At 42.1% G+C, this 27,909-nt stretch overlaps 2 protein-coding genes across 2 annotated transcripts; both read left to right on the top strand.

Moving 5' to 3' along the window:
* Positions 1-202: 202 nt before the first annotated feature.
* Positions 203-1,261, top strand: LOC129337314 (C-C chemokine receptor type 2-like). The gene has a single exon (XM_054990920.1). It carries the CDS (start codon positions 203-205, stop codon positions 1,259-1,261), a length of 1,059 nt encoding a protein of 352 aa, XP_054846895.1.
* Positions 1,262-11,646: 10,385 nt separating this feature from the next.
* Positions 11,647-22,864, top strand: LOC129337879 (C-C chemokine receptor type 5-like). Its single transcript, XM_054991837.1, has 3 exons — positions 11,647-11,976; positions 12,954-13,062; positions 19,715-22,864. The coding sequence occupies exon 3, from the start codon at positions 19,729-19,731 to the stop codon at positions 20,803-20,805; it is 1,077 nt and encodes a 358-aa protein (XP_054847812.1). The 5' UTR covers positions 11,647-11,976; positions 12,954-13,062; positions 19,715-19,728; the 3' UTR covers positions 20,806-22,864.
* The last annotated feature ends 5,045 nt before the right edge of the window (positions 22,865-27,909 follow it).

Below are 27,909 nucleotides of genomic sequence, written 5' to 3' on the forward strand. Positions count from 1 at the left end.
TGCCAACACAGCATTCAGAAGACAATCAGATACACACACATATCAAGCATCATACACCAATTTCTTTGTCTCCTTTGAAACATTCAACATTATGTGATCAGCACACTTTTAATGCACACATTCTAATTTGGTTCTTTTTTATTGTGATAATCTATATCCTGGATATATATGTATATATTCTTCTTTTACAGGAAACAGGAAGATGGACAGTTACATAAATAAGACATATGATGATTATTTGACAACATTTGACTACAGTGATGTACCTCAACCAGCTGAATATTCTGCTTCCCACGAATTCCATTTTCATGCGGTGCCAACACTTTATTATCTGGTGTTCATATTTGGCCTTCTGGGCAATGCACTGGTTGTGTTGATCCTTGTCCTATTTAAAAAACTCAGAAGCATGACTGATATCTATTTGCTCAATTTAGCCATTTCGGACTTGCTTTTCATAATATCACTGCCATTTTGGGCTTATGCTGCTGCAAATGAGTGGGTATTTGGAAATGCAATGTGCAAGGTTTTCTCAGCTGTTTATGATATTGGCTTCTACAGTGGAAGCTTTTTTATAATCCTTTTGACTATTGACAGATACTTGGCAATTGTTCATGCAGTGTTTGCACTGAAAGCTAGAACGGCTGTTTATGGCATCTTCTCCAGTGGCATTACGTGGGTGGTGGCCATATTAGCCTCGGTGCCAGGGTTAATGCTTTCCACAGTCCAGCAGAGAAAGGAGGGCCAGAAATGTGCACCTCTTTGGCAAAAGATAAATACATTGATACAATTGTCAGCTATCATGAGGGTCACCTTGGGCCTAGTCATTCCAGGGCTTATTATGGTATTCTGCTATGTTCAGATTCTCATGATTTTGATGAAGAGTAGGAATGATAAAAAGCTGAAGGCTGTCAGGCTAATTTTTGTGATCATGGTGGTTTATTTCATCTTCTGGGTGCCATACAATGTCGTTTTGCTGCAGATCACCTATCAGAATTCATCTTCCTCATGTGACTCAGATTGTAACTCCAGTTTACCTTTAGCAATTCAAGTGACTGAAACAATATCCATGATTCATTGTTGCATCAATCCTGTGATTTATGCCTTTGTAGGAGAAAAATTCAGGAGATATCTCTCTGTCTTGTTCCGAAAGTATACAGTAGCTTCCCGCTGTAGACTCTGCCTAGGGGTTGGTCTTCCTAGTTTAGAACGATCTCTTTCCTCCGTAAGTACTTCAGAGCATGACATTTCTACCGGTTTGTGAAATACCTTCTACTTGCATGTGGATAAATATTATTCACAATGGTCAAACTACTTGCTTGAATTCTAGCGTTTTGCATTCTAGCATGTAGCCACAGTTCAAGACATTGCCGCACTTTTGACACTGTTTAATTGATCCCAGCATAGTATGACATTCTCTTTAAGTAAGGGTACTGACTAATGGATGTTGTCAATGCAATAAGGAACGGCTAAATGAAAAAAACGTGAATAAAGAAAAAAGCAACTCTTGTAAACAACCTGTTAAAAAGTGCAACCACACAAAGAGAGAAAACCCTAACACTCAACCAATAGACATGGGCACGAACTGGGAAAAAAATGAACCGCGTGGTTCGTGGTTTGTTCAGTTTCACGGAACACGAACCACAAACTTTGCTGAACTTGAGCTGGTTCGCAAACCAGTTCACGATTCGAGGGAGCCCAGAACAGGCCCCTTCACGCTCACCGCCAAACTACAGAGCTGGATCTTGGGATGAGGCAGGGTGGTCACCTGACCTGGGCGGCAGCAAAAAGGGGGCGGCAAGAGGGGGCAGCCCATGCAGGCAAGGATGTGGATGTGCATGCAGCCTGGCTCATCCACTTGTGTTTTTGCTGTCTCTGGTGACACTGAGGTGAGAAGAGCTCAAGGAGTGCCAAAAGGTGGAAAGTTTGCTTTTCCATACCCTTGACTTTTGAAGGGACTTTGGCCAATAAGCATCAGTTTTGCATGGAGCCATGATTCAGGGGTTCAATGCTTCCATTAGATCGACATGGAGATTATCATTACCAAGGCTGGAAGATAAGGGGCAGGGAAGGCCTCAGCCCCACAAAAAACACACATTCCTCACATTGAGGAAATTGCCAGAATTCAGAGCAAACTTGTACCATCCCCTTGGTATCTCTCCCTTCAGGATGTTCTAATCTCTCCCAGGCATGACAGTGCAAGCTTAAAAATACTTACCTGTGAATAAGCCCCACTGAAGAAAGTGGGACCTGTTTAGGATTGATCCCTGATCCCCTCTCCCCCCCTTTTGATTCTCAGCTGATCTCAGTATTCTGTGCCTCCTGGACTATAGTCAGGCCTCTGATCATGTTTGATTTATTTTAGCTAATTTACAAGGTGAAATTTGTCTGCATACTGGTGGCATCTCCCAAGCTTGTGGCAGTCATGAGTACTTCAAGGCAGAAACCCTTGGGTGCACAGTACAGAAAATGAGCAAAAGAAAAGGAACATTTGGCTGCTCAAACGGCTGGCTCAATGAAAAAATGGTTAACAATTCATAGAAGTCAATACCACTTATTTTGTTGTTTAAAAGAGTTGTTTATCTATCTATATTAAAAACACTGATCATATACATACATACATACATACATACATATATACATACATATATACACACACACACACATATATATATATAAAGAAAAAATATAAGGGGCACCATTTTTTACTTTTGCTCCCCCTCCAAAAATATTTAGATCCGGCCCTGCCACGTCGGGTAACTGGTGTAGTCGTGGTTACGAGTGTCCATATTCATAATCAGCGAGTCGCCACTGCAGAGCGTTGATTTTTAGTGGCTTCTGCTTCCCTCTCCCCTTTTTCTACCCTTGGATCCAGCTTACACTCAAACTTTTTTGCTTTTAATTTGGATAGGGCGGGCATTTTGCAAGCAAAATCCACCAAATTTTCAGGGGAGCTAGTCCTCACTGTCCTCTAAAGACTCCCCAAATTTCAGAGAGATTGAACCCTGGGGAAGGCATGATCCATGGGTCCCCCTTTCCTGTCATTTTTCTCCTCACAGTAGTAAAAACTGGAGTGTCTGCTGGCAGCTACTTCGAGGGGCTACAAACTGACCGTCTCAATGTCCAATACCCACCAAATTTGCAGGGGAGCTAGTCCTCACTGTCTTCTAAAGAATCCCCAAGTTTTAGAGAGCTTGAACCCCGGGAAAGGCATGATCCATGGGTCCCCCCTTCCTGTCATTTTCTCTTCACTGTAGTGAAAACTGGAGTGTGTGCTGGCAGCTACTTTGAGGGGCTGGCCCTTTTCCTGGCTGGATGGGCCATAAAGGGAGCTCTCTAGTTGGTAGGGACAGCTGCCAATCCAGCGTGGAGGCCTCAGATTGGGGGCAACCAAAATACTGCCACCGTTGCCTGGGTGATGGATTGAATGGCGCCAAAGTGTCTGGCTTCACGAAACAGCAACAGAACTGTAGGAAAAAGTTGTTTGTTTAATAAAAATGCGGCCCCATTTTACGTGTGTTTCTTTGACTACGAACCAGCCATTCTGTCTGGAATTTTGTTCTGTGGATCATTTCGTACCCATCTCTACTCACCAATAATGAAAAATGCATAAGAAATTTATTTAGAAAATATGTAAAAATATACAGCAGAATATCAATGACTACTCACAAGAAGACATAAATTGAAAAAATTCATGAGACCTGAATGACATCAAACAAAAATGGACATATCAAAAACTGGAGGTCTAACAAATAACATATATATTATGGCTCTTAGCAGAACGTTTTGAATTATTTTCTTCAGATCAATAAATGTTATTCTTTTCTTCAGATGCATGGAGTATGCTTTTTTCTTTCTTGCATAAAGCCACTGAAAACAATTGAAACACTTGCCAATAAACTGTTCTCAGGACCACCAAAAGAAGTAAAACAAACCATGACACAATGTGCGAAATGCGTAGGGGCCTACAAATGTAAATAAAATGTATTTTTCCATTGCACTTTTGTTTTTTCTTCTCTTCTTTTTCCACAAGAATGTAACATTCTAAAAATAGCCGTGTGTCTGATTAACAAAACAATAAAACAGAAATTATCCGTTGTAATGTGTGAATACTTGCATGCACTCGCTTTCTGAACAGCTTTGTTGTCAGGGCTGGAAGAAACTACTAAGAGCCAAATCGGACATCATGTGTGACGTGAGTTAGGTCACAAGTGCCTGACCCTACTTGCTGTCACTCAGAAGAACTGAGGAACTTACCTTGAAAATGCTCTGTTGCTCGCTATAGCAGGAGACCTCCCACTATTCCTGCTCTCAAGTGCCTGCAGGAGGAAATAAAGGGGGAATGGACCATGTGCTGGTAAAAATTAGAAGTGACATAGTGGACGCTCTAGCATTTACAAAAATGCTATGGTAAAACCAATGAATTCTTGTAGATGCTAGAGCATCTAGAGATGTCACTTCTGGTATTTTCTCAAGTGAGGTCAAGCATACCACGCCCCACTCATACATTTCTTCCAGGGGTTGCTGGATATGGCCTGGCAACCCTAGGGCAGGGACAGCAGGGCTGCTATCAACACAACATGTTATGTCACTTTCAGAGAAAGAAAAGGAAGTGATGACATCACATTGCATCAGTGTTCTAGGGTTTGCACCAACTCTATGGTTTTGATGTTCCTTACCGTTTTTCGGTTAAAGTGACATAACACACTGAGTAATACCAGCAAGTCTCTCCCAATTCCTCCTCCACACTAGCCTGAGACATGGCAGTGGGGAAGGGGGGCCAATCCCAAGAGGTCTCCCACTATAGCCATATAGCTATAGTAGGAGAACTGGGCCTCTTGCATGTATGACATGTATCTAGGTGGAGTGTCAGTGACCATATTGTTACGCATGTACACTGTTTTGCTGTTCAGCTGTAAGAAATGCCAATTTTGTGTAGATCTCAATTTTGTGTAGATTTCACTTGCTAGGGCAGGTCACATAAGCCCCAAGGATTTGACACCTAGGTGGCAGTCAAGTAGTCTGTCAATGACACTGCCAAGCAGGAGGACAACGGTGAGCCCCAGCCGTACTTGGCCGCCCATCTCCAGGAGATTCTCCCCCACTCCCCGAGTCTCTGGTTGACCTCTGGTGAACACACTAACAAGAAGGTCATCATCACCTTGGCTTGGAATACTTTGCCCATCTATGAGATTTGTGCAGAAGACTGGAAATGAGCTAGTTTGAAATGATTGGAATGAGCTAGATAATGTAATTTTGTTTTGTTTTCTAAGTTCTGCATTTCCCTCCTCCAGTTCCTCTCACTTGTCTAGCTCTGTGTATGCTTAGAATAAACTTTTAAAACTGGATCCCAGACCCATGAGACTTCTTTTAAACTCCTCCCCGCCCCCCGCCCCCCGCTGGATGTTCAGCTCACGTTATTTAATGTATGGGAAAGTTTGAGACAAAGAACTTGCCTAGTTCTTCCTTGTGGGCAGAGAGGGGACTTCCTCTGTCACACGCATATTCTGGCCACTGAAGCTCAGGACTGTTCTGGGATAGCTGGTCAGGGCTACAAAATTGTAGCAAAAAGTATGTGTGTGTGGGGAGGGGACCAACAGGGACCACTCACCAAAAGGGCAATCAACCAGCCATTGCAAAGAAAACTGAAGGGATGTTCTTTCCTCTCACAGCAATTACTGAATTTCTTCCTGTTGCAAGAAACAGGCAGGAAGAATCACAGTAACTAAGATGGGAGTGCTACCCTTGCCACATCGTATCCATGCAGGAAAGGAACAGCACAGAAATGCTCAGGTGGTAACCTGAAAAAGGGTCTTCTCAGTCATGGCACCAAAATTGTGGAATACCCTCCCCAGGGAGATTTGCATTTTATCATTTTCTTCTGCCAGCAAGTGAAGACTTTTTTGTTTTTCCTGGCATATGCTATCCAGATTCCAGCTGGGTCCTGGAGCTCTCCTGGAATTACAACGGATCTTTAGACTACAGAGATCAGTTTCCCTGGAGGAAATTGTAGCTCTGAAGGGCAGACTCTATGACTTCACATCACTGCCAGGGTTCCTCCTCTCCTCAAACTCCAGCATCTCCAGGAATTCCCAAAAACAGGATTGGCACTCTGGTCTGGTTTTCCCTCGGTGATTCTCATGTTGGGGAACCCTAAGCGTCTGATCACATATGCATTAAATATTAGGAGTGTGCATAACGGGAAAAAAGAGCTGCAATTACACACACAACTTGCTGGTTTGGGTCATTAAAGCAGCTTCCAGAATGCTGAACCAAAACTGGGAAACTAAATTGAAACAAGTCTCTCCCACTAAAAAAATTGTTCTGTTTCTTTTCATATATTTGGCACTGGGCAAGCTTGCCTCGCAGGGCAGCACAGCAGCTTATTTTCCTGAATAGTGCCAATCAGATCCCAAGGGGAGAGAGACTGTACAGTATTTATTAACTCTGTTGGTGGGAAGAGGGAATGAGACCTATGTGCTTGAGAGCATCTCTCCCCTGCCAATCAGGTCATTGCAAGGGTATACCTTTCCCTTCCCTCCCTATCAGTTTTGAAAACATTTGGAAGGGAGACTTGAACCATAGGCTGCAATTCAAAAGACACTTCCCTGGAAGTAAGCACTATTCAATAACATGGGACTTACATCTGAGTAGATTTGTTTAGGATTACTCCCCCCCCAGGGCTTTTTTGGGGGGGGGAAGAGGTGGTGGATCTCTCTATTATCACATGCACACCACCAGAAACACACAATGATGTCACTTCTGGGAAGTGACCTCGCTTCCCGGAAGTGACCTTGCTTCTTGGAAGTGAGGTCATTGTGCAGGGCACAGGCACCCCCTGGAGCACTCCCCCAATTCAGGCCCACTCGCCTCCCCGCCCCTTACCTGGCAGCGATGTTCCCTCTAAGCAGTGCAGTGTTGTGAGCCAGAAATCTACTTTGTGAGCAGCAAATTGCATGCCTTTCCCAAAACCAGAATCCATTTGATTAAAAGACTTTTGAATTAGATTGTCTGAGGCATTGGTATTGGGTGCCATCAATATTTTGTGACACCCACTTATGCATGTGGTTCTCAAAAGCTTATGCCTCAGTACAGTTGGTTAGTCTTAAAGGTGCTACTGGACTCTTTACTATTTTGCAACTACAGACTAACATGGCTAACTCCTCTGGATATTAAAGAGTACATCTATAATATACGTTCACTGCCACATGAAGTGGCAACTGTTAGAGGGTATTAGGGACTTTAAAAATGATTCGAGAAATGTGTGGATGAAAGATCTATTCACAGTTATTTTAGCATAAGAGTTAACTGGGGCGGTATACCCAGGCTAGCCTGATCTTAGATCTTGGAAGCTAAGTACATTTTGTACATTGGAAGCTAAGTACATTATAATTGCTTTTCTAGTGTTGCAGTTTTGCTGGTACATAAATGAGAGTGATAAAGTATTGTAAGCTACCCTGCCTTTGGGATGGGGTGGGATAGAAGTCCAATAAGGAAATAAATGAAGGCAAAGCTATGGTGCTTTGTATTATTGCACTTTTTCTAAGTAAAATAATAATGCTTTGCATTTCTATAGTAATTTCATTGTTCAGAGAGCATTGCAGATATTACTGGTAACCCTTACAATGGCCCTGTAAGGTAGACCGGTGTTGTTCTCATATTGCAGATGGATGCTTGAGAGTACCTAAGGCCACCTTGTGAGCTCCTGGCAGAAGTGAGATTTAAACCAGAGAGCTCCTGGATCACAGCTATTATGTTACTTCAGCTTAATAGGAAACCCAAGAGCAACAATATCTCATGGCTTAGATTAGCTTGTCCAGATACCATAAAGGATATAGCCACCCATCACTAGTTTATGACTTTCCACCTAAATCTGACAGAAAGCAGTGGCATTAAACAGTTTAAATCCAGATTCTTCTATTTTTCTAGGTTGTGAGACTAGGTAATGTCCAATTTATTTATTATTTATGTTATTTATGGTCTGCTTTTCTCACTGAGACTCAAGGCGGATTACAGTGTAAGTCAATATGATCTATGGCTGTAACATTCAATAATACAATAGGGTTTGGACTGCATAAATGTGAAAACAAGTAGAAAGCTGATACACAGCCAAAACAAAACAGAAGCAATTTAATATGACATTTAAGTCATGCTATGCAAAAGGCTGCATGGAACAGTCAGCAGAATGCAAAAAAAAAAAAAAAGGGGCTGGGAAGTAAAGATCCCTTGTAAGCATCTCCTTCCCATTTCCCCATTGACTGAACACAGACTCCACTTGACCAATGAAGTTCCACACTTAGAGAGGTTGACACCAGCTCATGAACTGATCTCTGGTGAAACATTTCATCCTTTTTAATTCCAGGTTTCCGTTTTCACTTTTAATGTCTAATTTGTGACCATTTGTTCTCTTACATCCTCTTTCCTAAAGACCCCCCACCCCAAGAGGGGGGCTCATAGAACAACCCCCTCTTTCCCCTGTGGGACCGGCTGCCTGGCCAAACAAGAGCCGGCTGTGAGCTGCAGCGCCGTGGCTCGCCACTGGCCTCCACGGGGGAGCCTTCCGAGAGGCTCCTTCACTCCCAAAGACTGGGGCGGGGAGGGAGAGGGAAGTGGCTGCCTGCCTCATTAACCCGACAAAGGCTAGCCCAGGTGGCTGCATCACCTGCCCCGCGCAGGTAGCGAAGAAGCCCCAAGACTCACCTTCGCCCCTGCCTCACTCCATGTGGTTGCTCTTGGCTTGCCGCCGCCAGGCACTGTTACCTTGCCTGTTGTAGCTCCCACTGCTGGGCTCTTTGCCTGGATCTGCTGGGGTGGCAGTGGCAGTTGTCCCCCCGGGTGCTCCTCCTTCTCCCCCTTGGTGGGTGCCTCACCAACACCATCATGAAGTTGGTGGGCAGGATGGAGGCCATTTCCCTGTGGGGTGGCTGAGGGGGGGAGTGTCTTGCTAAGCTGCTCCTTCGCTGCCACTTCCAGCCAGCCACGCACCTCCTTCCTTCTCTGGCCCCTTGCTTGGCGTGGCGGCAGTGGCAAGAAGAGCAACAGGAGGGCAGCTTTCTCTTCCTTTCTTCTCCCTCCCAGCCTGCCTCTCAGCCAGCCAGCCAAGCAGTGGTGGTGCCTCAGGAAGGAAGGTAAAGAAAAGGCAGAAGAAAAGACATGGAAAGAGAAAGGGAGGGAGAGAAAGAAAGAAGGAAGCAAGGAAAGAAGGAAAGAAAGAGAAAGGAAGGGAGGGAGGGAAAGGCTGGGAAAGAGGCTGGAGAAGCAGGCGGCCTGGGAGAAGCTCCACCCAGGGAGATGGCCCATGGGTCTTTGGGCACTGGGGCAGGGGCACCAATCACATGATCTTTTTTCAGAGGTGCCAGATCTCAGATCCAGGGAGACCCTGCGGGGGAAAAAAGCCCTGATCCCCCCATCGTATGAGCCGTTCAACGACTCTGCTCTTTCGAAAGCAATCCTGCCTGCTCCCGCAGCAAAAGGAAAACTTATGGAGAAAACATAAGTCTGTTTGGGGGTGGGGGTGGGATTCAGCCAATCATTCTGCCTTCATGGCCATTTCCACACGGCTTACCTTCCCTCAGAATGACCCAGAATATCATGCAAAAAACGTGGAAGATCGGGTTTTCTCGCACGAGAAAACGCGATCTTCCGCATTTTTTGCACGATGTTCCGGGTCGTTCTGAGGGAAGGTAAGCTGTGTGGAAACGGCCCATGTCTGCTCTTGGGCAATGGAGAAGATTGGCAATGAGAATGTCCCATTTTGCAGTGGTGTTCGGAAGGAAGGATTTGCATTCACCCCTCATTGTGGGAACAAAGAACAATGACACAGGAAACCAACAGGCAACAGCAGCATGTAAAGGTAATAAATTCCAGATATTAAATCTTATCATGAGGACATTATTCTTACAAATGTACTTAAATATAATGAGGTCGGAATGTGCACTGACTGGAAATATATTGAGGAAACCTTTACTGCTCCTTTTCAACTGAGAGAAATTCTGTGGATACCACATAGTCAGAGACCAAAGTTAACTAATGTGAATCCATATTTGGAGACCATCTCGAAGGTGTGGGATAACTTTAGGAAATGGCATTTACAAAAGGTTTCTACTTGTTCCACTTTTACCAACCAGGTGTAGTTCCCCCCCTGAGCTGTAGTACCTCATATAAGCTTTGGAAAAAAACAAACAACATAAGATTTACTGATATTGTTAATAATGGAATAATATGGAATAATATGCAGTAAATTGCAATTAGAATCTAAACTTCAAGAGAAAATCCCCTGGATAGAATATTTCCAATTGCAGCATTTATGTAATACACCAGAGATTAAGAAAGATTTGAAAAACCTGTCACCCGTTTTGAAAAGTTGCTCAGTAATTCGTCATATTCCTCAAAAAGTATGATTTCAAAAATTTATAAGTTATTAATTAGTTATGGCAGATCTAATTCATTATCTTTTCATAAAGCTTGGATGCGTGATTGTGAGATTTTTTTAACAGATTTAATTTGGGAAAGTATTTGGTCATCTCATCCCCTCCATAGCCACTCTTTAAATTCAGTATATCAAGCTGTCACAAACCCACATCAAACTGAGGGCCAAGCTACAAGTGACAAATGACACAGGTTGGTCACTTGTCAGCTTCCTTCAAGTTTTGATGGCAAATGTAGGCATCCTAGTCTTGCAGCTTGGCTCTCTGGCTGCTGTCCAATGGACTTTTCAACTGTCACTTGTCCAGCATTCCACCAAGCTGCCTACATTTCCCATCAAAACTTGAGGGAAGCTGACAAGTGTCCAACCTGTGTCATTCGTCACTTGTAGTTTGGCCCTCAGGCTTGGGCTGACCTTCCCCTACCCTGAGGTAAAACTTCTCCTCTCTAAGCCTATGAAGCTGTATACTGGGCTGGGAAGCCTTAAGTAGCATGGTTGATGTTAAGCTTCAACATTCTTTCTTGTCCCACCTTTCAGTAACATATCAGTAGTATGGTTACCCAGCCAAGTCCAAGAAGGGGACAAATCAGGGGCTTGCACTTCCCATAAACAGAAACTGGCACACAAGGCTTGGGGAGATTCAAAGTGTAACAGAGGGTTTATTTACAAGTCTGTAACATTAGAAGGCAGGTGTTTGAACTGAACTAACGGAAAGGTTTTTGTACAGAAACTTCACTGGTGTAAGGCACAAAACACTTGATTCTACACTCAAATTACCAATGCAATTCAAGTGTATTTTGTCTCGTGTGGTGACTGGTGAGACCCTGTGTTTGCTGGTCAGGGTCCTCCTGTTCTGAGGTTGATGGCTATATGGTTTCCAGGCAAGGAAGTGAATTTTTTTATGCAGGAGGGTGTCCTGGGCAAGTGCCACATCCTGTCCAAGTAAACACTCCAGAGGCAGCACTAAGTAGAGATGCAGATGCAATTCTGCAGCTGAAATGAAGGGAACTGCCTCTATGACATACAAGCAATTTGAAAGAAGAGTGAGCTAAATAGCCAGACGTTAATTTCTGACATTATCTCTGCTCTGCAGAAGTGGGAAGATATTTAAAAGAGCAAATTTTCCGTATAGATTATTACTGGATTCATATAGATCTTGAACCACAAAACGTGCAGATGAAAGATAAAAAAGAAAGAAGAAAACACCCTATATTTTGATAAGTTGAGTTCTCTAACCCAAGAGGGTGTGATAAAAGTCCTCAGGGCTGCAAGACAATCTGCAGTTTTCAAGAGGGCTCTGCAGAAGCACGGAAACAGATTTTTTGAAACGCTTGTCAAGCAAAGGGTTATTATTGGAAGGGAACTGTTTCTTGACTTTTTTTTTTAAAGAGAGAAACATTTGTCTGTCAGAAATTTGCAGAACTTGAATAAATCTTTCCTCACACAGGAAAGGGTTATTTCTTATTTCTGCTAAGTATCTATTCTGGTTTTTAGAATGTGCCTGGGCTAAAGAATAAAGCTTTCTTCATCACCTGTTAAAAGTTGGCTAATCGGTAAGTTAATCTGATTTTGCTTTTTGTCTTCATTTATTTGGGTAAACAGTACCAATATATGTGTATAAAAATATTGTTTATGAATACTGCTTGAATGTCTAAGCGCTCCCACTAACATATTACAATGCAAAAATAACAATTATTATATAGTGTGAATTATTATATAGTATGACTCTTGAGGATCTGAAAGCTACGAGACACTGACCACACTGCTTTCCCCTTATGTGGTCATAACAAAAACCTTGATAAAACGCAGATCCAAGGAATGTAAAGCATTGAATGTAAGCATCAAATACAAATTAAGATGAATAATTTTCATGATTACTTGAGAATTCTTACTTCTTCTTAAATACTATTTCAGTGCCCAACTGTAGGAAGTAATCTTTTAATTGAAGCAGTAAAAAAAATATTATTGAACAAAGAACACTCCATCCTCAGGTTAGACTCTTTTTCGTTTCATTTATTTCAAGAAGTGCAGAGAACAAATATGATTACTATGTGTTGGAGTTTGCAAATTTTTGTATTTTGAAAATATTTTAAAGTACTTGAAGTATTTTGAAAATATTGCCTTTCAATTCAGCACTGGTTATTTTGTAAAGCTTGAAAACAATTCAATGCTTTACATTCCTTGGATTTGCGTTTTATCAAGGTTTTTGTTATGACCACATAAGGGGAATGCAGCGTAGTCAGTGTTTCGTAGCTTTCAGATCTACCATGTGTAGATGATCATTTTGCAGAAATTTAAAAGAAGTATGATGGCACTGCCTGAGGTCCTAGGTGTGGTTGGAGTGCACATGATAAAACAACATGGCTGAAGATTAGCAGATGTGGGACTGGTCACCAATACATCTGGAAAGGAGACCTACCGGAAATCCTAATGTAAACTGTGTTGCTTCCTAGGATGGGAGACAATGGAACAAACTTGTCATGAATTAATTAACCTTTGAGTACAAATATTTTTTTTTCTTGCTTAACAGTTATTGCAGACTTCTTTGACCCAGGACTGCCTTATCTTATGTTCCTGAAAACTCTGGCATTCTGAATCCATGAAACTGGAGAGCTTCTTCATGTAATAAACATTTCTGTGTAAGTCAAATACGCAAGTTATATGTGTACTATCTGTGTGTGTAGCATGCATGCTTGGCGGCCATGACTGGTTGCTGATGTAAATATTACACTTTGTGACCTACCTGCGGATTACACATGTTTTCTATTCACATGTTGTGGTTATGTTTTTATGCCTTATAATAATTGCAGCAATGCCATCAACTCATGTTAATAATAATTGCAGCAATGCCATCAACTCATGTGCTTTTTTTTAAGAAAAGGGGTTGTGAAAAGCATCAATCACTATGTGACAGTTCCCCCGTTGCAGTGTGTGTGTAAGCAACAAGATTGATCCAGCCCTCTTTTTTTAAGGCATAGCTGGGGTTTTGAGAATTTGAAGGAAATGGGGACAAAGGACATTTTGACTGAGCTAGAAAAATGTCCTTCATTATGATGGTGTAGGAGGGAGGACTTCCTTTCACAGGGATGCCTGAGCAGAACAGGTCATTCACAGGGCTCTGCCTTTGCTTTATTGTGCTAAGGGCAAAAATCCTTACACCTTACATTGACCATGCCGTCCTAAACAAAGTCACCACCTTCAAAGCCCATTGCCTTCAAGGGACTTACACCCTTCTAACTCTGCTTAGGATCACCCAGTAAAAGACATGCGGACACTGGTAGGGCAGAGATCCTGCAGAGAAGTGTGTAGTGTGTGGCTGAATCCTCTGTGCATGACACGTCTCCTTCCAGGACGTTTGCCCTACCAGTGACAGAAGGACAGTGCTAGGGAGAGCAAGGCATTCCATGTCAGAATGGAGAGCAGGTTTTATTTTCTTATTTATACTCTGCCTTTCTCCTCAGCAGGAATTCTAAGCAGCTCACATTGTTCCTTTCTTCTCCATTTTATCCTCACAAGTCACGACAACTCTAAGAATTCTTAGATTGGGTTGAGAGTGTGTGATTGGCTCAAGGTCACCTGGGAAGATTCCATGCCAAACTGGGAATTTGAACCTGGGTCTCCAAGAACCCAGTCCAGCCACTACACCACACTGGCTGTCTGGTTTTTGTGTCCCTATGAGGATTGATTTGGTTTCCCCTTCCTGGAGCAAGGGGATCGTCATTTTAATGGAAGAAGTTAAAAGGAATGCCCATAGGAACAGGAAAAAGGTGGAGCTCAATCTATTCCTGTCCTGGGAACTGGATTTTTAATATATAGATTTTTGGTGCCATCAAGCAACGAAGAGCCAGGAAGTGTCCCTGGTAAAAAAGAGACAATAAAAAGATGTCATTTAGAGAAATCAGGAAGTTTCCCTCAATGGTTTTTGAGACCACGTGTGATTGTTTTTCAGGACTACCTTTATTTCTAATTTCTAACTGATTCTGTTCAACAATGGATGCAATTCTGTGGACATTTGCTTCAGAATAAATGCCACAGAAGTTAATAGAGATAAAAAGGTTTTAGTGCTGTTGGGGGTCTAAGAAGGGAGGGGGAGGGAGGGTGGGAAGTGCTTATATCAAGTGATAATTGTAAAACAATTAGTATGTAGAAGATAAAAGGAAAATGGATGATATATGTAATTTGTAATACTTATTTGAACCTACCCAATAAAATTTTCTTTTTTTAAAAAAAAGAAGTTAATAGAACATATTGAGTCGCATGTGATCATTATAAGCTTAAAAGGGGGAGTTGAATGTTTAACATGTGCTAAAGACTTTGCTGTAATTACTAAAAGGCATAAAAAAACACTCAACCAATGTCCCTAAATGTACGGCTTATTTGCATTTAATCTTGAATATACCCAAAAGCAAATCTTTGAAATGTCAGCTGAGCTCAATATACTCTTATCTTAGAGCTTCAGCTCCACCCCCATTCCTTCAATACAGAGAAAATAATTTTGACCTCTTGTACAATGTTGTTTTCGGGGCCAGCAAAAGTATCTCCATGCCCACAATAACCTGAGGCATGGTGATCAGAGATTGTTATCATGATTGTGGAGACACTGCAACGTAATCTCTTCTGTTGGATCTTTCTCTTGGTCATGGGGTGGAGAGCACTTTGCTCCTTCACAGTTTTTAAATTACATGGTACTTCAGCACTACTCTGTGTCTACTCTTGTATCATCAAGGCTTTATAGTCTACTGGACAGAAATAAAGCAACACTACGGGTTAGAGTTTTAACAACAGTACATTCACAAAATTGAACAAAAAACAAAACGTCTCGAAAGTGGGAATTGAAGATGCTAATAAGTGATCATGGTATCTTGCTTATCTTCCCCCTTTGCACTCAATAAAAATTCAAGTATCGCTCAGGTGTCAGAGACAACTGCTGTTCACATCCCTAATCCCTTCATGAATTGCTTTTTCCTGTGGGTATCTAGAGAAGAAGATAGAGTGCTCAAATGGCAAATGCCAGCCCAAGAAAATAATTAATGCAACCATGTTTTTGTTGGCAGGGTGATTGCACAACAACTACCACACAATCTGATTAAAGAGTAGACAGAACTTTATTTAGGAACTAACATACCTGAGGGGGATCAGCTAACATGGCAGCAGGCTAGCAGCACCTTGGCTTCTCGCTCCTCAATGTTTGTTTTTGGGCTTTATTTGCTCCTTGGCAACAGAAATTGAATGTAAGAATCTTTTAGCACTCTCTTCTAACTAAAATTTGCAATCAACTTCATGAAGAGACGTGACAGATAAACTGCTGAATCCCAATATAAATGAGTAGAATAAATATGCTTGATGATTTTCAGTTTTCATCATGTGGGTTTGAAAATTGGTAAAGGTACAGAAATGAGTATAATCTTTTTTCTGAGGTATTTTCTCAGTTAGTCCCTCTAGGAAACTGTGCATACTTATTCATACAAGAAATTGAGGCCATTCAGTAAAATAAATTCACAGCACATGTTCTTCTTCTCATATAGAAACTTTTAAAAATTGCTAGTATAACTGCAGTGACTGTTATAGGACTAGAATTGCACCATAAATCTTTAGTTTTTGAAAGTGAGATATTGTGACACTGTCTTCTTTCTGCATGTGTCATTTCGTTCCTGTGGCTCTACTGTGAGTTTCTTTCACAATAATTTGTTATTCAGGTTCATGGTTGAATGCATTCAAAGAGCCCTTTGAACTTAAAAGGAAATTTTTCAAGAGTTTAGGGCTATTTCTTGAAGTGATGTGTGTAAAAAAGTTGCATGACTATATATGGAGACGTGGCCAAGTCGGGTTCCTTGGCTCATGTGCCTACAAGAACGTATGTTTGTAAAGGCATGTCAAGATATTATACATCATGGCTGAGATCTATTGAAATTAGTTCCATTAGTCCAAGAAGGCTTTAGACTTGATTTTCACATAGCAGTCGCACATGCTATGTGGGAAAACAGCTGTTGAAATTGAGACCAAAACAAGAATGCAACTGACAGTGCAATCCTAAACAGAGATACTCAGTTTAGGATTGCACTGAAAGGTACATGCATCTTGCTCCCATGTTCTTAAAAATGGTGGGGGCTGCTTTCCCCTTTAGCTTTCTGCTTTTCTCTCCGGGTAGAAATGAGGACTGTTTTCTGGGGAGGGGCTGTGGCTCCAGAAGCTGAGCATCTGCTTTGCACACAGAAGGTCCAAGGTTCAAGCCTCTGGCATCTCTAGTTAAAGGATCAGGTAGGAGGTGATGTGGAAGACCTCTGCCCGAAACCCTGGATACCTCTTGCCAATAGACAATACTGACCTTGATAGACCAAGGATCTGATTCAGTATTACAGAGTTTCATGAGTGTGTATTCTGCATATTGCCAAATTTGGCAGCAAGAAGAGTGTGTGCATGGTCAGATTCCCAATCTTTTCATTTTGGTTCACCTATCCTTAAAAAGGATTATTTCCTTGCATATCTGAATCCCACTAGGTATGCAGAAATGATGATCTCTCTGAACGGTTCTGCTTAGTCTGCGGGAGGCCTTCCCCTTTGCTTTTTAAGTGAACGAGGGGGGGAAATCAAGAGACCTCGTGGGAGAGAGAAAATCCCATTTCATTTCTTGCCCAGTGCCCCTGCCTATCTTCCATCTCCCTCCTCCTTTCTTGACCACTGGAGCGGGCAGCTTCTCTAGCTGCTGCTCAGAAGAGTGTCAAGAATGTTCTCTTGCCCTGTACCAAAAGACCAAGTTCCAGAACTGGCTGATGCTTAGGAATGAAGCCTCTCTCCTGATCCTCCCTGCGCGGTTGTTAGCGGTTGCCTTAGCTTTAACTTTTGTATTGGAATTATGAAATTGTGTATTGTTGTTTTACTTTATTGTACTATTATATAATGTACTGACCCACCTTGAGCCTGCTCGTGGGGAAGGCGGGCAAGAAATCTAATAAATTAAATTAAATTAAATTAGCAACCCAATGCAGCCCTAGTGAGGTATTCCCCCTCCCCAGAGCTTGGCATGAAACACATTTTCTGTTTTGAAATGTCTGTTGTAAATGGTTGTTGTGGGTTTTCCGGGCTGTATTGCCGTGGTCTTGGAAAACCCACAAGCCCGGAAAACCCACAACAACCATCGTTCTCTGGCCGTGAAAGCCTTCGACAATACATCTGTTGTAAATGTTTTTAAAAATTCTCTACTATCCTCTGTACTGTAAAAAAAAACCCAACAACATTCTTTTCTGCAAACCTGTAGGCGCCAGAGAGCTTGCAGAAATCTGTACCTCTACCCTGGATGCACCTCATGCTGTTGTGCATTTTTTAACTCCATGGAGGGACCACCGCATGGGTATTAGATACATTGATGATTGTCTGAAGTGTTGACAGTTCTTCATTATCATATATTTACACCAGAGAGATTTTTACTGATTGTTGAAATTAAATCCTGGTGGCCAGAGTTCAAAATGTGTTCGATAACTTAGATCACAAAACCTAAGACACTTTATTCCAAAAATCAGTGTATGTAGTCCAGGTGTGTAAATCGGCTTAATCAGTTAAAACGTTACCATAGCACCACCTAGTGGCAGAGAATTTTACAGTACTGAATTCAGTTCCAAGAAATGTCATGCTTTATAGCTTGTGCACACACACGCACAATGAGAAACAAAACACACCTACAATGATGAGCTGTTACTGGCTGTTGCACCACTGATGAACCATTATAAGCTTCCAGGAGATTTTTATGTTCTAGACACCACATGGCTCAACAAATCCCATGTATCAAGGTGCCATGAAATGTAATTGTGACATCTTGTATTTTCAGTATTGGTTTTACTGTAGAATTTCTCGGTGTATATGTAAAAGCATAAAATTTATCATTTTATAGCAGAATGTTTTGTAGTACAACATAAAAATACATTTGAATGAGGTTTTCATCCTTGTAAAGTCATATGTTACCTTTACACCATTCAATGGTGGTAGAGGAATAGATTTCTTAACCAGTTGCTTTATATTTTTCCTCTATCACCCTATTAAATGGAGCTTTTAAAAACAACAATGAAATTATGAGAAATTAGAGAGAGGTAATGCTAGAGTCTAGGATCTAATGGATCTAGTTGCTTATATATTTGCTCCAATGTTGAAAGGTCAGGATATTCTGTTAAGGAATTAGCACCCAATATAAAGTGTGACCACACGAGAGAAAAACCTGATACCCTCAACACCACCAAAAATGCAACAAGTATTTTGATAAATAGGCATGAGTCAGCAGTTGATTCATGGCTGTGACCTTGCACTGTGACCTTGCACTGCATGGGCCTAAAGGTGAGTAACTAATGAATTTCAGCTGGGTATTTCAGTGGTAAATATATGGTTTTCTAGCTTGTTATATTTTCTTGTATAATTGATAGGAACTATGATTTCATCTTATTGGTTGTATGGCTTGTTTGACTTTTGGAGTGGAGTTGGGGATTGTTTATTTGTAGTGTTTTGACACTACAAATGATGACATGCGATGTCTGGATAGGTGAGGCTATCAGAGCCCCCTGAATAGCCTGGAATGGGAGAATGGATAAAGAGAAGACCAGCGGGGTGTGTTCGGAGATTAATTCAGGATCTCCTGGAAGAACCTATTGTCTTAGGATCTCTGCACATCTCTGGGGCATCGGGCCGAAAGGTAGTCTCGCCTGGTGACTCACATGACAGTCATTTTCAAGCTCCTAGCTGGGATCTCGCAGCCATTTCCTGCCTTGCTTAGGCAACGCTTCTGTGGCCGTTTCCACACTACTCACCTTCATCCAGAACGGGGCGCAATGTCGTGAAAAAACCGCAGAAGATAGCATCTTCTCGCGTGAGTTTTGCACAACATCGCGCAAAACTCACACAAGAAGACGCTATCTTCCACGATTTGTTTGCAACGTTGCGCCCCGTTCCGGATGAAGGTGAGTAGTGTGGAAACGGCCTGTGTTTAAAACACATGGAGAGAGGAGCTTATGATATTGCCATATTCATAAGCTCTAATGTGAGGGCAGGTTTGACCACTAACAGTCCCATGAACTTTTTTATTCATGTATTCTTGTGAGTAGTCATTGACTTTATATTCTGGTATATGTTTTTATATTTTTAAACAGATTTTGTAATTATTTGTGAGTTTTTTGCTCTTGTGTAGTCACACTTTGTATTGGTTGTTCTGGATGGTTGCTGTATTATTTTTATTATATGGGAATTTGCACTACATTATCTATTGCTGAACTTCCGGTGCAGTTGTCTATCATGTAAATCTATTTTCTTCAGTTCTAGGAGACCGCATGATGACCACTACTACAGATATTCCAGATGAGGAAGTGGAAACCACAACGTTCGACTACGAGGATGAGCACGCACCATGTGCAAACAACTCTGCAGAACAATTTGGTTCCCAATTCTTGCCACCTTTTTACTCTTTGGTGTTCATATTTGGTCTGCTGGGCAATGCACTAGTTGTGATGGTCCTTGTGAGATACAAAAAAATCAAGAGCATGACTGATGTCTACTTGATAAATTTAGCAATTTCAGATTTGCTCTTCATTTTCTCACTCCCATTTTGGGCATATAATGCAGCAGACCAGTGGGTATTTGGCACAGGAATGTGCAAGTTTCTCTCTGGAATCTATCTTGCAGGTTTCTATAGTGGAAGCTTTTTTATAATCCTTTTAACCATCGACAGGTACTTGGCCATAGTCCATGCAGTGTTTGCATTAAAAGCCAGGACAGTTCCTTATGGTATCCTCACAAGTGCCATCATGTGGGTCGTGGCACTTTCTGCCTCTGTGCCAGAGCTGATATTTAACATATGTAAAATGGAAGGCAGCCAGTTGAAATGCACATCTCAGTATCCACTTAACACACAATTGAACTGGAAACAGTTTACTACCTTGAAAACCAACCTCATTGGCCTGGTCTTACCAATAATTGTTATGACTTTCTGCTACACAAAAATCATAATGAACCTGGTGAGATGCAGGAATGTGAAAAAGAACAAAGCCATCAGGCTTATTTTTATCATCATGGTTGTTTATTTCCTCTTCTGGGCTCCATACAATATTGCTCTTCTGCTCCATACATTCTCAACTTCATTTTCTCTTAACAATTGTGACAGCAACAGTAAGTTGGTTATAACAATACAATTTACCGAAGCAATTGCAATGTCCCATTGTTGCATCAACCCTGTGATCTATGCCTTCGCTGGTGAGAAGTTCAGAAAATATATTTGCAGCTTTTACCGAAAGCATATTGCTCTCCGTCTCTCAAAATATATCCCAGTGTTGTATTCAGAGACTCCAGAACGTTCAAGTTCCACACGTACTCCATCTACTGGAGAGCATGAAATCTCAGCTGTGTTGTAAAGGATGTCCATGAAGAATAACTATTGCTAACTTTGGCTGAATCCACACTTACCGGCACAGTGCTAAGCAGGCAGAGTGAGAGCGTCTTTCTGGTGTGTTTTATGACGTCATCACACCACGAGAGCGGCATCATGACGCGATGATGTCATAAAATGTGCCGGAAAGACGCTCTCACTCTGCCTGTTTAGCGCTGTGCCGGTAAGTGTGGATTCAGCCTTTGGTGGGACAAATGTTAAAGACCTTTTTGCATATGGGGCTCTAGAGTCAAGTTATTCATCTCTTCCACTTCCAATAAAACATATTTTCTGGCTGGGTTAAAGACTAGATGTGGTCCATTTTCCACAAAGGGCTTATTTTGTTGGTCCTGGTCCTAAACAGCTTTGATGCATCTCCCTGAGTTCTTCACGCATGGCCAAAATATCTCTGTTTGGTCTTCAAATTGCTTCCCAAGGTTGCATCTGCTGCAGAAATAATCTTTCCCTGCTTTCTTTGGTGGCTTTTCTCCCTGTGCACATACCCCAGGGGTTTTTTTTATAGCAAAGTTAAAAGGGTGTAAGCCCTGGCCCTGCTCTTCACTCTCCCCTTTATCCACCTACATCCTTATTGGTGGAGCAGCAATGTGTAATAACACCATCCCCCCCTTTCTTCCCCCGCCACTCTCAGCCCTCATCCTTTAAAAAAAGTTGTCATTCTTTTTTATGTGTTTTGTGTGCATGCTTACCCTGGCAGTATGAAGTATGCTGGGAGAAAAAATTCTACAATGGCTAACAGAAAAACTCTGAAGAGAGCCCTGAATCCCATTTAATATTTTAAAGGTTCCCTCCTGACCACCTCAGCCAATCAACACACAGAAATGTTGTTATTGTTTGTTAGGTGTTGTGTGCGCACCCTAACCTCTGCATTATGAAGTAAATCGTCTTCTCACCAACACAAACTATTTAGGATGACATTTTGTGCCGGAGTCTCTGAGTTTCCTGTATTTTTTAATCCAGTTTTTTCCCAATTTTTATTTTTTTAAAAAAGTTGCAACATTGCGACATTGTTTAATTTTTTTAAAAATCCCACTTAATATTTTAAAGTTTCCCTCCAGAACGCCTCAGCCAATCAGCACACGGACAATTTGTTAAATTTGGAGCTAAAATAACATCATCCAATCCCTGACAGACAAGTACAGTATCAGGTAGAGGTTAACCACAAACTCCTCTAGCATCTGAACATTACAACATTGTAACGGATGCACAAATGAACAACAACAACAACAAAAACCCCACACTGATGAAATTGCTGACTCTGTCTTCCCTAGAAAGTCCATAAGAGAAATGGGGGCATTTTTCTAAGCGCAGAACTAAAAACCAGACACCACTTCAGTTCAACTCCCTCAAGTGCAGAAGCTCAAAGCAGGTTTGATCCTCACGGGTTAAATACTGAAAGTGGGCATTCCTGAGAAGTCCATGGTTTGGATGGATCTTTGTTTGGCTGTGTCATTAAGTAAGTTCTACATTCAGCGAAACTGGAGGACTCAAGCAATCCAAGCTGTTAATGAGGGAAGAAAGATAAAGCCCCATGGAAATTCCTTCCAGTACTGTCTATAACAATCCAATGCATCTTTCTAAGGATACTCTATTGGATGTCAACTAGAAGAGGAGAATCCAAAATGTATTTTTTTGATTCTATATAGTCCCTACTTGTTTTCTCTCAGAATTTTTATGCTGATGTTTCATTTGTGACTTTCTGGATCATATGCTAGACACAACAAGCCACAGTGGAAGCATCAACAAAACCACAAAAAATACTTTATAAATGTATCCAGTTCTTTCTTGAAACTTGTGAGAATCTTTGCTTGTGATTTTCTTTTGTCAGGAGAGGATATTTAGAATGCTATGTTGTTATGTATGGGTAACCTTTTAATGGTTTCTGAGGAAACAGTATGTTTTGTATGCTACCTTGGGTTTCCCTGAGCAAAGAAATATTTGAATAAATGAATAAATAAATAAATAAAAAGTGCACAGACAACTTGATTTATAAGAAAGGATCATTTCGTTTGAGAGCACTTCTTTTACCATGAGACAAAGCTTGTGACTAAATTATTTGTCAAATTGATTGGATAAACCACAATAAATGGGGAACATAGTCCATCGTCTTACTTGTAGTTTCTCAGTTGTAAACTGTAGTATTTAGTTACAAGTTAAATGTGCGTATGATTGGATTGTCCTACAAAAAATACAACAGTTCAGACTTGTGTATATATATCAGAATATGAAAAGGTAGTTTGTATTCTTATAGGACAAAAGAAATTGATGGACTGCAAAATAATATTGGAGTGGGACCAAAACCTGACCAAACCACGGAGTGATGATAATGTGATGCAGGGTCTCCATCCCACATAGGCTGCTCATCTTAATGTCAGAAATTTATCTAATTTATACAAAACAGCCAATTCCTAACATTCTGTCTCTGTCTTACTCAGCGTATGTTGAATGAACATAAGACAAGCCTTTACATCAAATGTTTGCCTCTCAGAGTATTTAGTTGCTGAATATGGCCTTTACTGCATTAAGGTGTGGGCGCAAAGCAATAGGAAGTTGCAATGGTGTCAATCTGCCTGACGGGCTTCCCTCACAAAGCCTCTGAGCAAATTAAAAGCTGTTTTTTCATTCACCACTTTGAAAAATGTAATTATTCCATGTGGAAAAGAAAGCATTACAAAATGTCCTGTTTCTAGTCACTCTACCAACCTTACAGTTGCTATATTTGGAGAGGTATATTCAGAGTAGAATTAGAAATGTATAGATTTATAACCCATAAGGGTCAGATTAGCCAGTTCACAAGTTACAGTGAATGTATGTCCAATTTGTGCACATCTGGTGTTTTTGTGTGCATTGAGTAAATATCAGGTTATATTCAACGCATGTACAGCTCAATATGTGAGCTGTACACAGAATCATAGAAGGTACCCCAAGGTACCTTCTAGTCCAACCCCCTGCACAATGCAGGAAATTCACAGCTAGCCCCTCACTCCTCCAAAGATCCCTGCTCAATTCTGGCTGGAAGGGGAGGAAGGGTTGTTTCTCCTGGTATCTGATGAAAAGGAGGGATTGACACATAGCTGCTTTGGTCTGCCATGTGATTGTGCGTTGCCTGTGTTTCCTTCTAATGGCTGGTGGATTTCTGTGGCCTGCTTTATCCTCAGAGTTGCTTCTCAAAAGAGCTTGGATGAGTTGTGAATGCTGAAATGGTGCCTGTAGATTTCGAACCCAGGAGGGTTCCTTTCACCTTCAAATCTTTGCAAATTTGACTTATTACATTATTTATTGAAATGTCTTTGAAACTGACTGTACTGCGTCCCACTGTGTAATCTGCCTTGAGTCTCAGTGAGAAAGGTGGACTATAAATGACCTAAACAAACAAACAAATCCCCAGAGGAAGGGAAAAAAACCTCCAGGATCCCTGGCCAATGTGACTTGGAGGAAAATTCCTTCCTGCCCCCCCCCGCCCCCAAATGCTATTGGTATTACCTTGGGCACATAAGGAAGGGCCATGAGAGCTCATCCCTTCCTGCTCTCCTTCTTACGATCTGCTTAAGTTCATATTGAGTCATAGAATCAGCATTGCTGACAGACAGTCATCTAGCCTCAGTTTAAATATCTCCAAAGAAGGAAAACCCACCACCTCCCAAGGAAGCCTGTTCCACTGAGAAACCACTCATACCATCAGGAAGCTCTTCCTAATGTTTAGAGTGAAAATCTTTTGGTTTAATTTTAACCCATTGGTTGTGGTTCAACCCTCTGAATAAACAGAAGTAGTGCTATGGTTGGACCATTTCATTCTGAGGGCTCGTCTGGGTATCCAACCCCCTGCTCTGCTTGGGGTGAGGGGTGAGCTGATTTATGCTTGCCGGTGGAGCCTGATGGAACTGATCAGCTTCCAGAATGTTCTGCGGGATCTGATGCCCCCCTGGCAACTCGTTGGATGAGCTGGTGGAGGACTGGCATGCTCGTCTCTCTGAAGCCATCGATAAAATCGCTTGTCATCGTCTTCTCTGCTCCCGTACCAGAGTAGCTCCTTCGTATAACGAGGAACTGTGAGGAATGAAGCAGCAGCTGAGACGTTTAGAGTGGGTGTGGTGATCGGTCCGTTATGCAGTGTCAAGAACCAGACAGCCTCTCCCAGTAGGTCTCCAGGAGGGTTTTTTGCTCAGTTGACAAGCAGTTGCTGGTGGTCCATAAGGCCTGAGGGACATTTGTTTAGCCTCAACCAGAGCCAGGGGTTTTTGGCCCTAGCACGGGCATGGTGGAACTCCCTCCCACTAGAGACCCAGGCTCTGTGGGATTTGTTACAGTCCTGCAGGCCTGTAAAATGGGGATGTTCTGCCAGGCCTATGGCTGAGGATCGGCGTCAGTCCCCCATGACTGTCCATGCTCTGCCAGCCACCCTGAGGGTGATCGTTAGATCCTTGTACTGTCTGCACTTGTATGTTTTTATGACAGCCTTTTGTCTGAATTGATGCTTATTTATTGACTGATTTTATATGTGCTAATTGTGTATTTTAACTTCTGTATTCAAATGTTGTTGTGACCTGTCCTGAGTCTGCTTGTGCTAAAGGCGGGATATAAATGTAAATAAACTGAAAATGAAAATGAAAACAACTCCGCTCCATCCTCTATAAGACCGCCCTTCAAGTACTTGAAGAGGGCTATCATATGACCTCTCAGTCATCATGTCCAGGCTAAACATTCCTTCAACCTTTCCTCATAGGACTTGTTCTCCAGATTTCTCACCACCTTTATAGTCCTTCTTTGGATATGTTCCAGCTTGTCAACATCCTTTAAAACTGTAGTGCCCCAAACTGAACACAGTACTCCAAATAAAGTCTAACCAGAGCAGAGCAAAGTGATATCATTACTACATGTGATCTGGACACTCCTGTTGATGCAGCCCCAAACCACATTTGCCTTTTTAGCTGCTGCATCACACTGCTGACTCATGTTTGGTGCATAGTATACTAAGATGCCTAGAACCCTTTCCCATATACTACTGCCAAGACAAGTTCCCCCCATCCCATAAGTACGCCTTTGATTTTTTTCTGCTTAAATGCAGAACTTTACACTTAATTCTATTGAAATTCATGCTGTTAGTTTTAGCCTAGTTTTCCAGCCTATCAAGATTATCCAGAATCTATTGTATTTACTACCCCTCCCAAATTTATACACATCAGATTGTTAATCTGCAATTGATGGGCTCTTCTTCCCTCTTTCTTAACTAGAAGCTACACTGATATAACATTTAATGAGCCAGTGTTAGCTCTTAAAAGAGAAGTACTCAGTAAACACGAATATTTAAGGAATGCTGCTTTGCACATGCAAGTATGTCCAGCATGAATGCCGCCGCGTGTGTGCATCTATTGGCTGGTTCATGACATAAAGGATGGGAACATGCTAGGGCTGCTAGTCCCCCAGTGGGTGCAGGGAATCCCCCACTCCCAGCCTCTGCCCCCCCACTCACTTGGCCAGCAAGAGTGGGGGAGGCCCAGGAGGCAAAAACCCCTCAAGGGCTGGCTGGCACACAGTGGGCATGCTCCCGTGCTTTACAGGGGCCATGCTCTGTGGTGATGTGATGTCACTCTAGGACATGCTTGCTATATAGTAGCCTTTTGGCTTTGAGGTGAAACATACTCTATAGTGTACTGTAGCGCCCACCTTCCAAAGCTGCCATTTCTTCCAGTAGAATGGATCTCTGCAGTCTGGAAAGCAGTTGTAGTTCTGTGAGAACTCCAGCCGCCACCTGGAGGTTGGAAACCCTACTTCCAGTCGAGTCAGCTCACCTACTGGTTCATGACATATAGGATGGGAACATGCTAGGGCTGCTAGTAAGAGGTGCCAGTAAGTGGTCACCATGCCTTTGAGGTCCAAATTAGGGTTGTCAGCTCCCGTTCGTGAGATTCTTGGAGCTTTGTGGGGCGGGGTGGGGTGGGGTGGGGGAAGCCTGAGAAGAACAGGGTTTGGAGAGGAGAGGGACCTCAGCAGGGTATAACGGCATCCAATCTGCGCTCCAAAACAGCCATCTTCTCCAGGAGAACTGATCTCTGTGGCCTGGAGATCAGCTGCAATTCCGGGAGATTGCCAGCCACCACCTGGAGGTTAGCAACCCCATGTCTCCGGTTCAACATGCGCCATAAACTTCCCTAAAGAAATAAAAAGAGTCCAGTAGCACTTTTAAGACTAACCAACTTTATTGTAGCATAAGCTTTCGAGAATCACATCTGCATCTGATGAAGAGAACTGTGATTCTCGAAAGCTTATGCTACAATAAAGTTGGTTAGTCTTATAGGTGCTACTGGACTCTTTTTGATTTTGCTACTACAGACTAACACGGCTAACTCCTCCGCGCCTAAAGAAATAAACTGGCATTTGAAATAGGCGCCTCTGCCACGCCTCCTTTCAAACTTTGGAGAAACTGATCAGGATTTCTTCTCAACAAACCCCTGCTTAAAAGGGCTACACAATGCAGAAGGCCCACCTTCTTCTCCGAGAAACCTGTCCTTGCACAATCAAAAAGAGTCCAGTAGCACCTTTAAGACTAACCAATTTTATTGTAGCATAAGCTTTCGAGATTCGAAAGCTTATGCTACAATAAAATTGGTTAGTCTTAAAGGTGCTACTGGACTCTTTTTGATTTTGCTACTACAGACTAACACGGCTAACTCTGGTCATAGATCCAGAGGAGTTAGCCGTGTTAGTCTGTAGTAGCAAAATCAAAAAGAGTCCAGTAGCACCTTTAAGACTAACCAATTTTATTATAGCATAAGCTTTCGAGAATCAAGTTCTCTTCATCAGATGCCTGATCAGGCATCAGTTTTGATCAGGCATCTGATGAAGAGAACTTGATTCTCGAAAGCTTATGCTATAATAAAATTGGTTAGTCTTAAAGGTGCTACTGGACTCTTTTTGATTTTACGGCTAACTCTGGATCTATGTCCTCGTACAGCGATCCTTTAGCGCCCCTTTAAGGGAAGCGCGGGCAAGATGACGGCAGAGAAGACCGAAAGACTAAGGGGCGGCTCTTGCATCACAGATTCACGCATGCGCACTTCGAGTAGGTGGACTT

The sequence above is a fragment of the Eublepharis macularius genome, chromosome 11 (genome assembly GCF_028583425.1).
Source record: "Eublepharis macularius isolate TG4126 chromosome 11, MPM_Emac_v1.0, whole genome shotgun sequence".
NCBI classification, from domain to species: Eukaryota; Metazoa; Chordata; class Lepidosauria; order Squamata; family Eublepharidae; genus Eublepharis; species Eublepharis macularius.

Excerpts from the sequence above, each read along its gene's own strand:
- LOC129337879 (XM_054991837.1), top strand. The coding sequence starts at position 19,729 with ATGATGACCACTACTACAGATATTCCAGATGAGGAAGTGGAAACCACA.
- LOC129337314 (XM_054990920.1), top strand. The coding sequence starts at position 203 with ATGGACAGTTACATAAATAAGACATATGATGATTATTTGACAACATTT.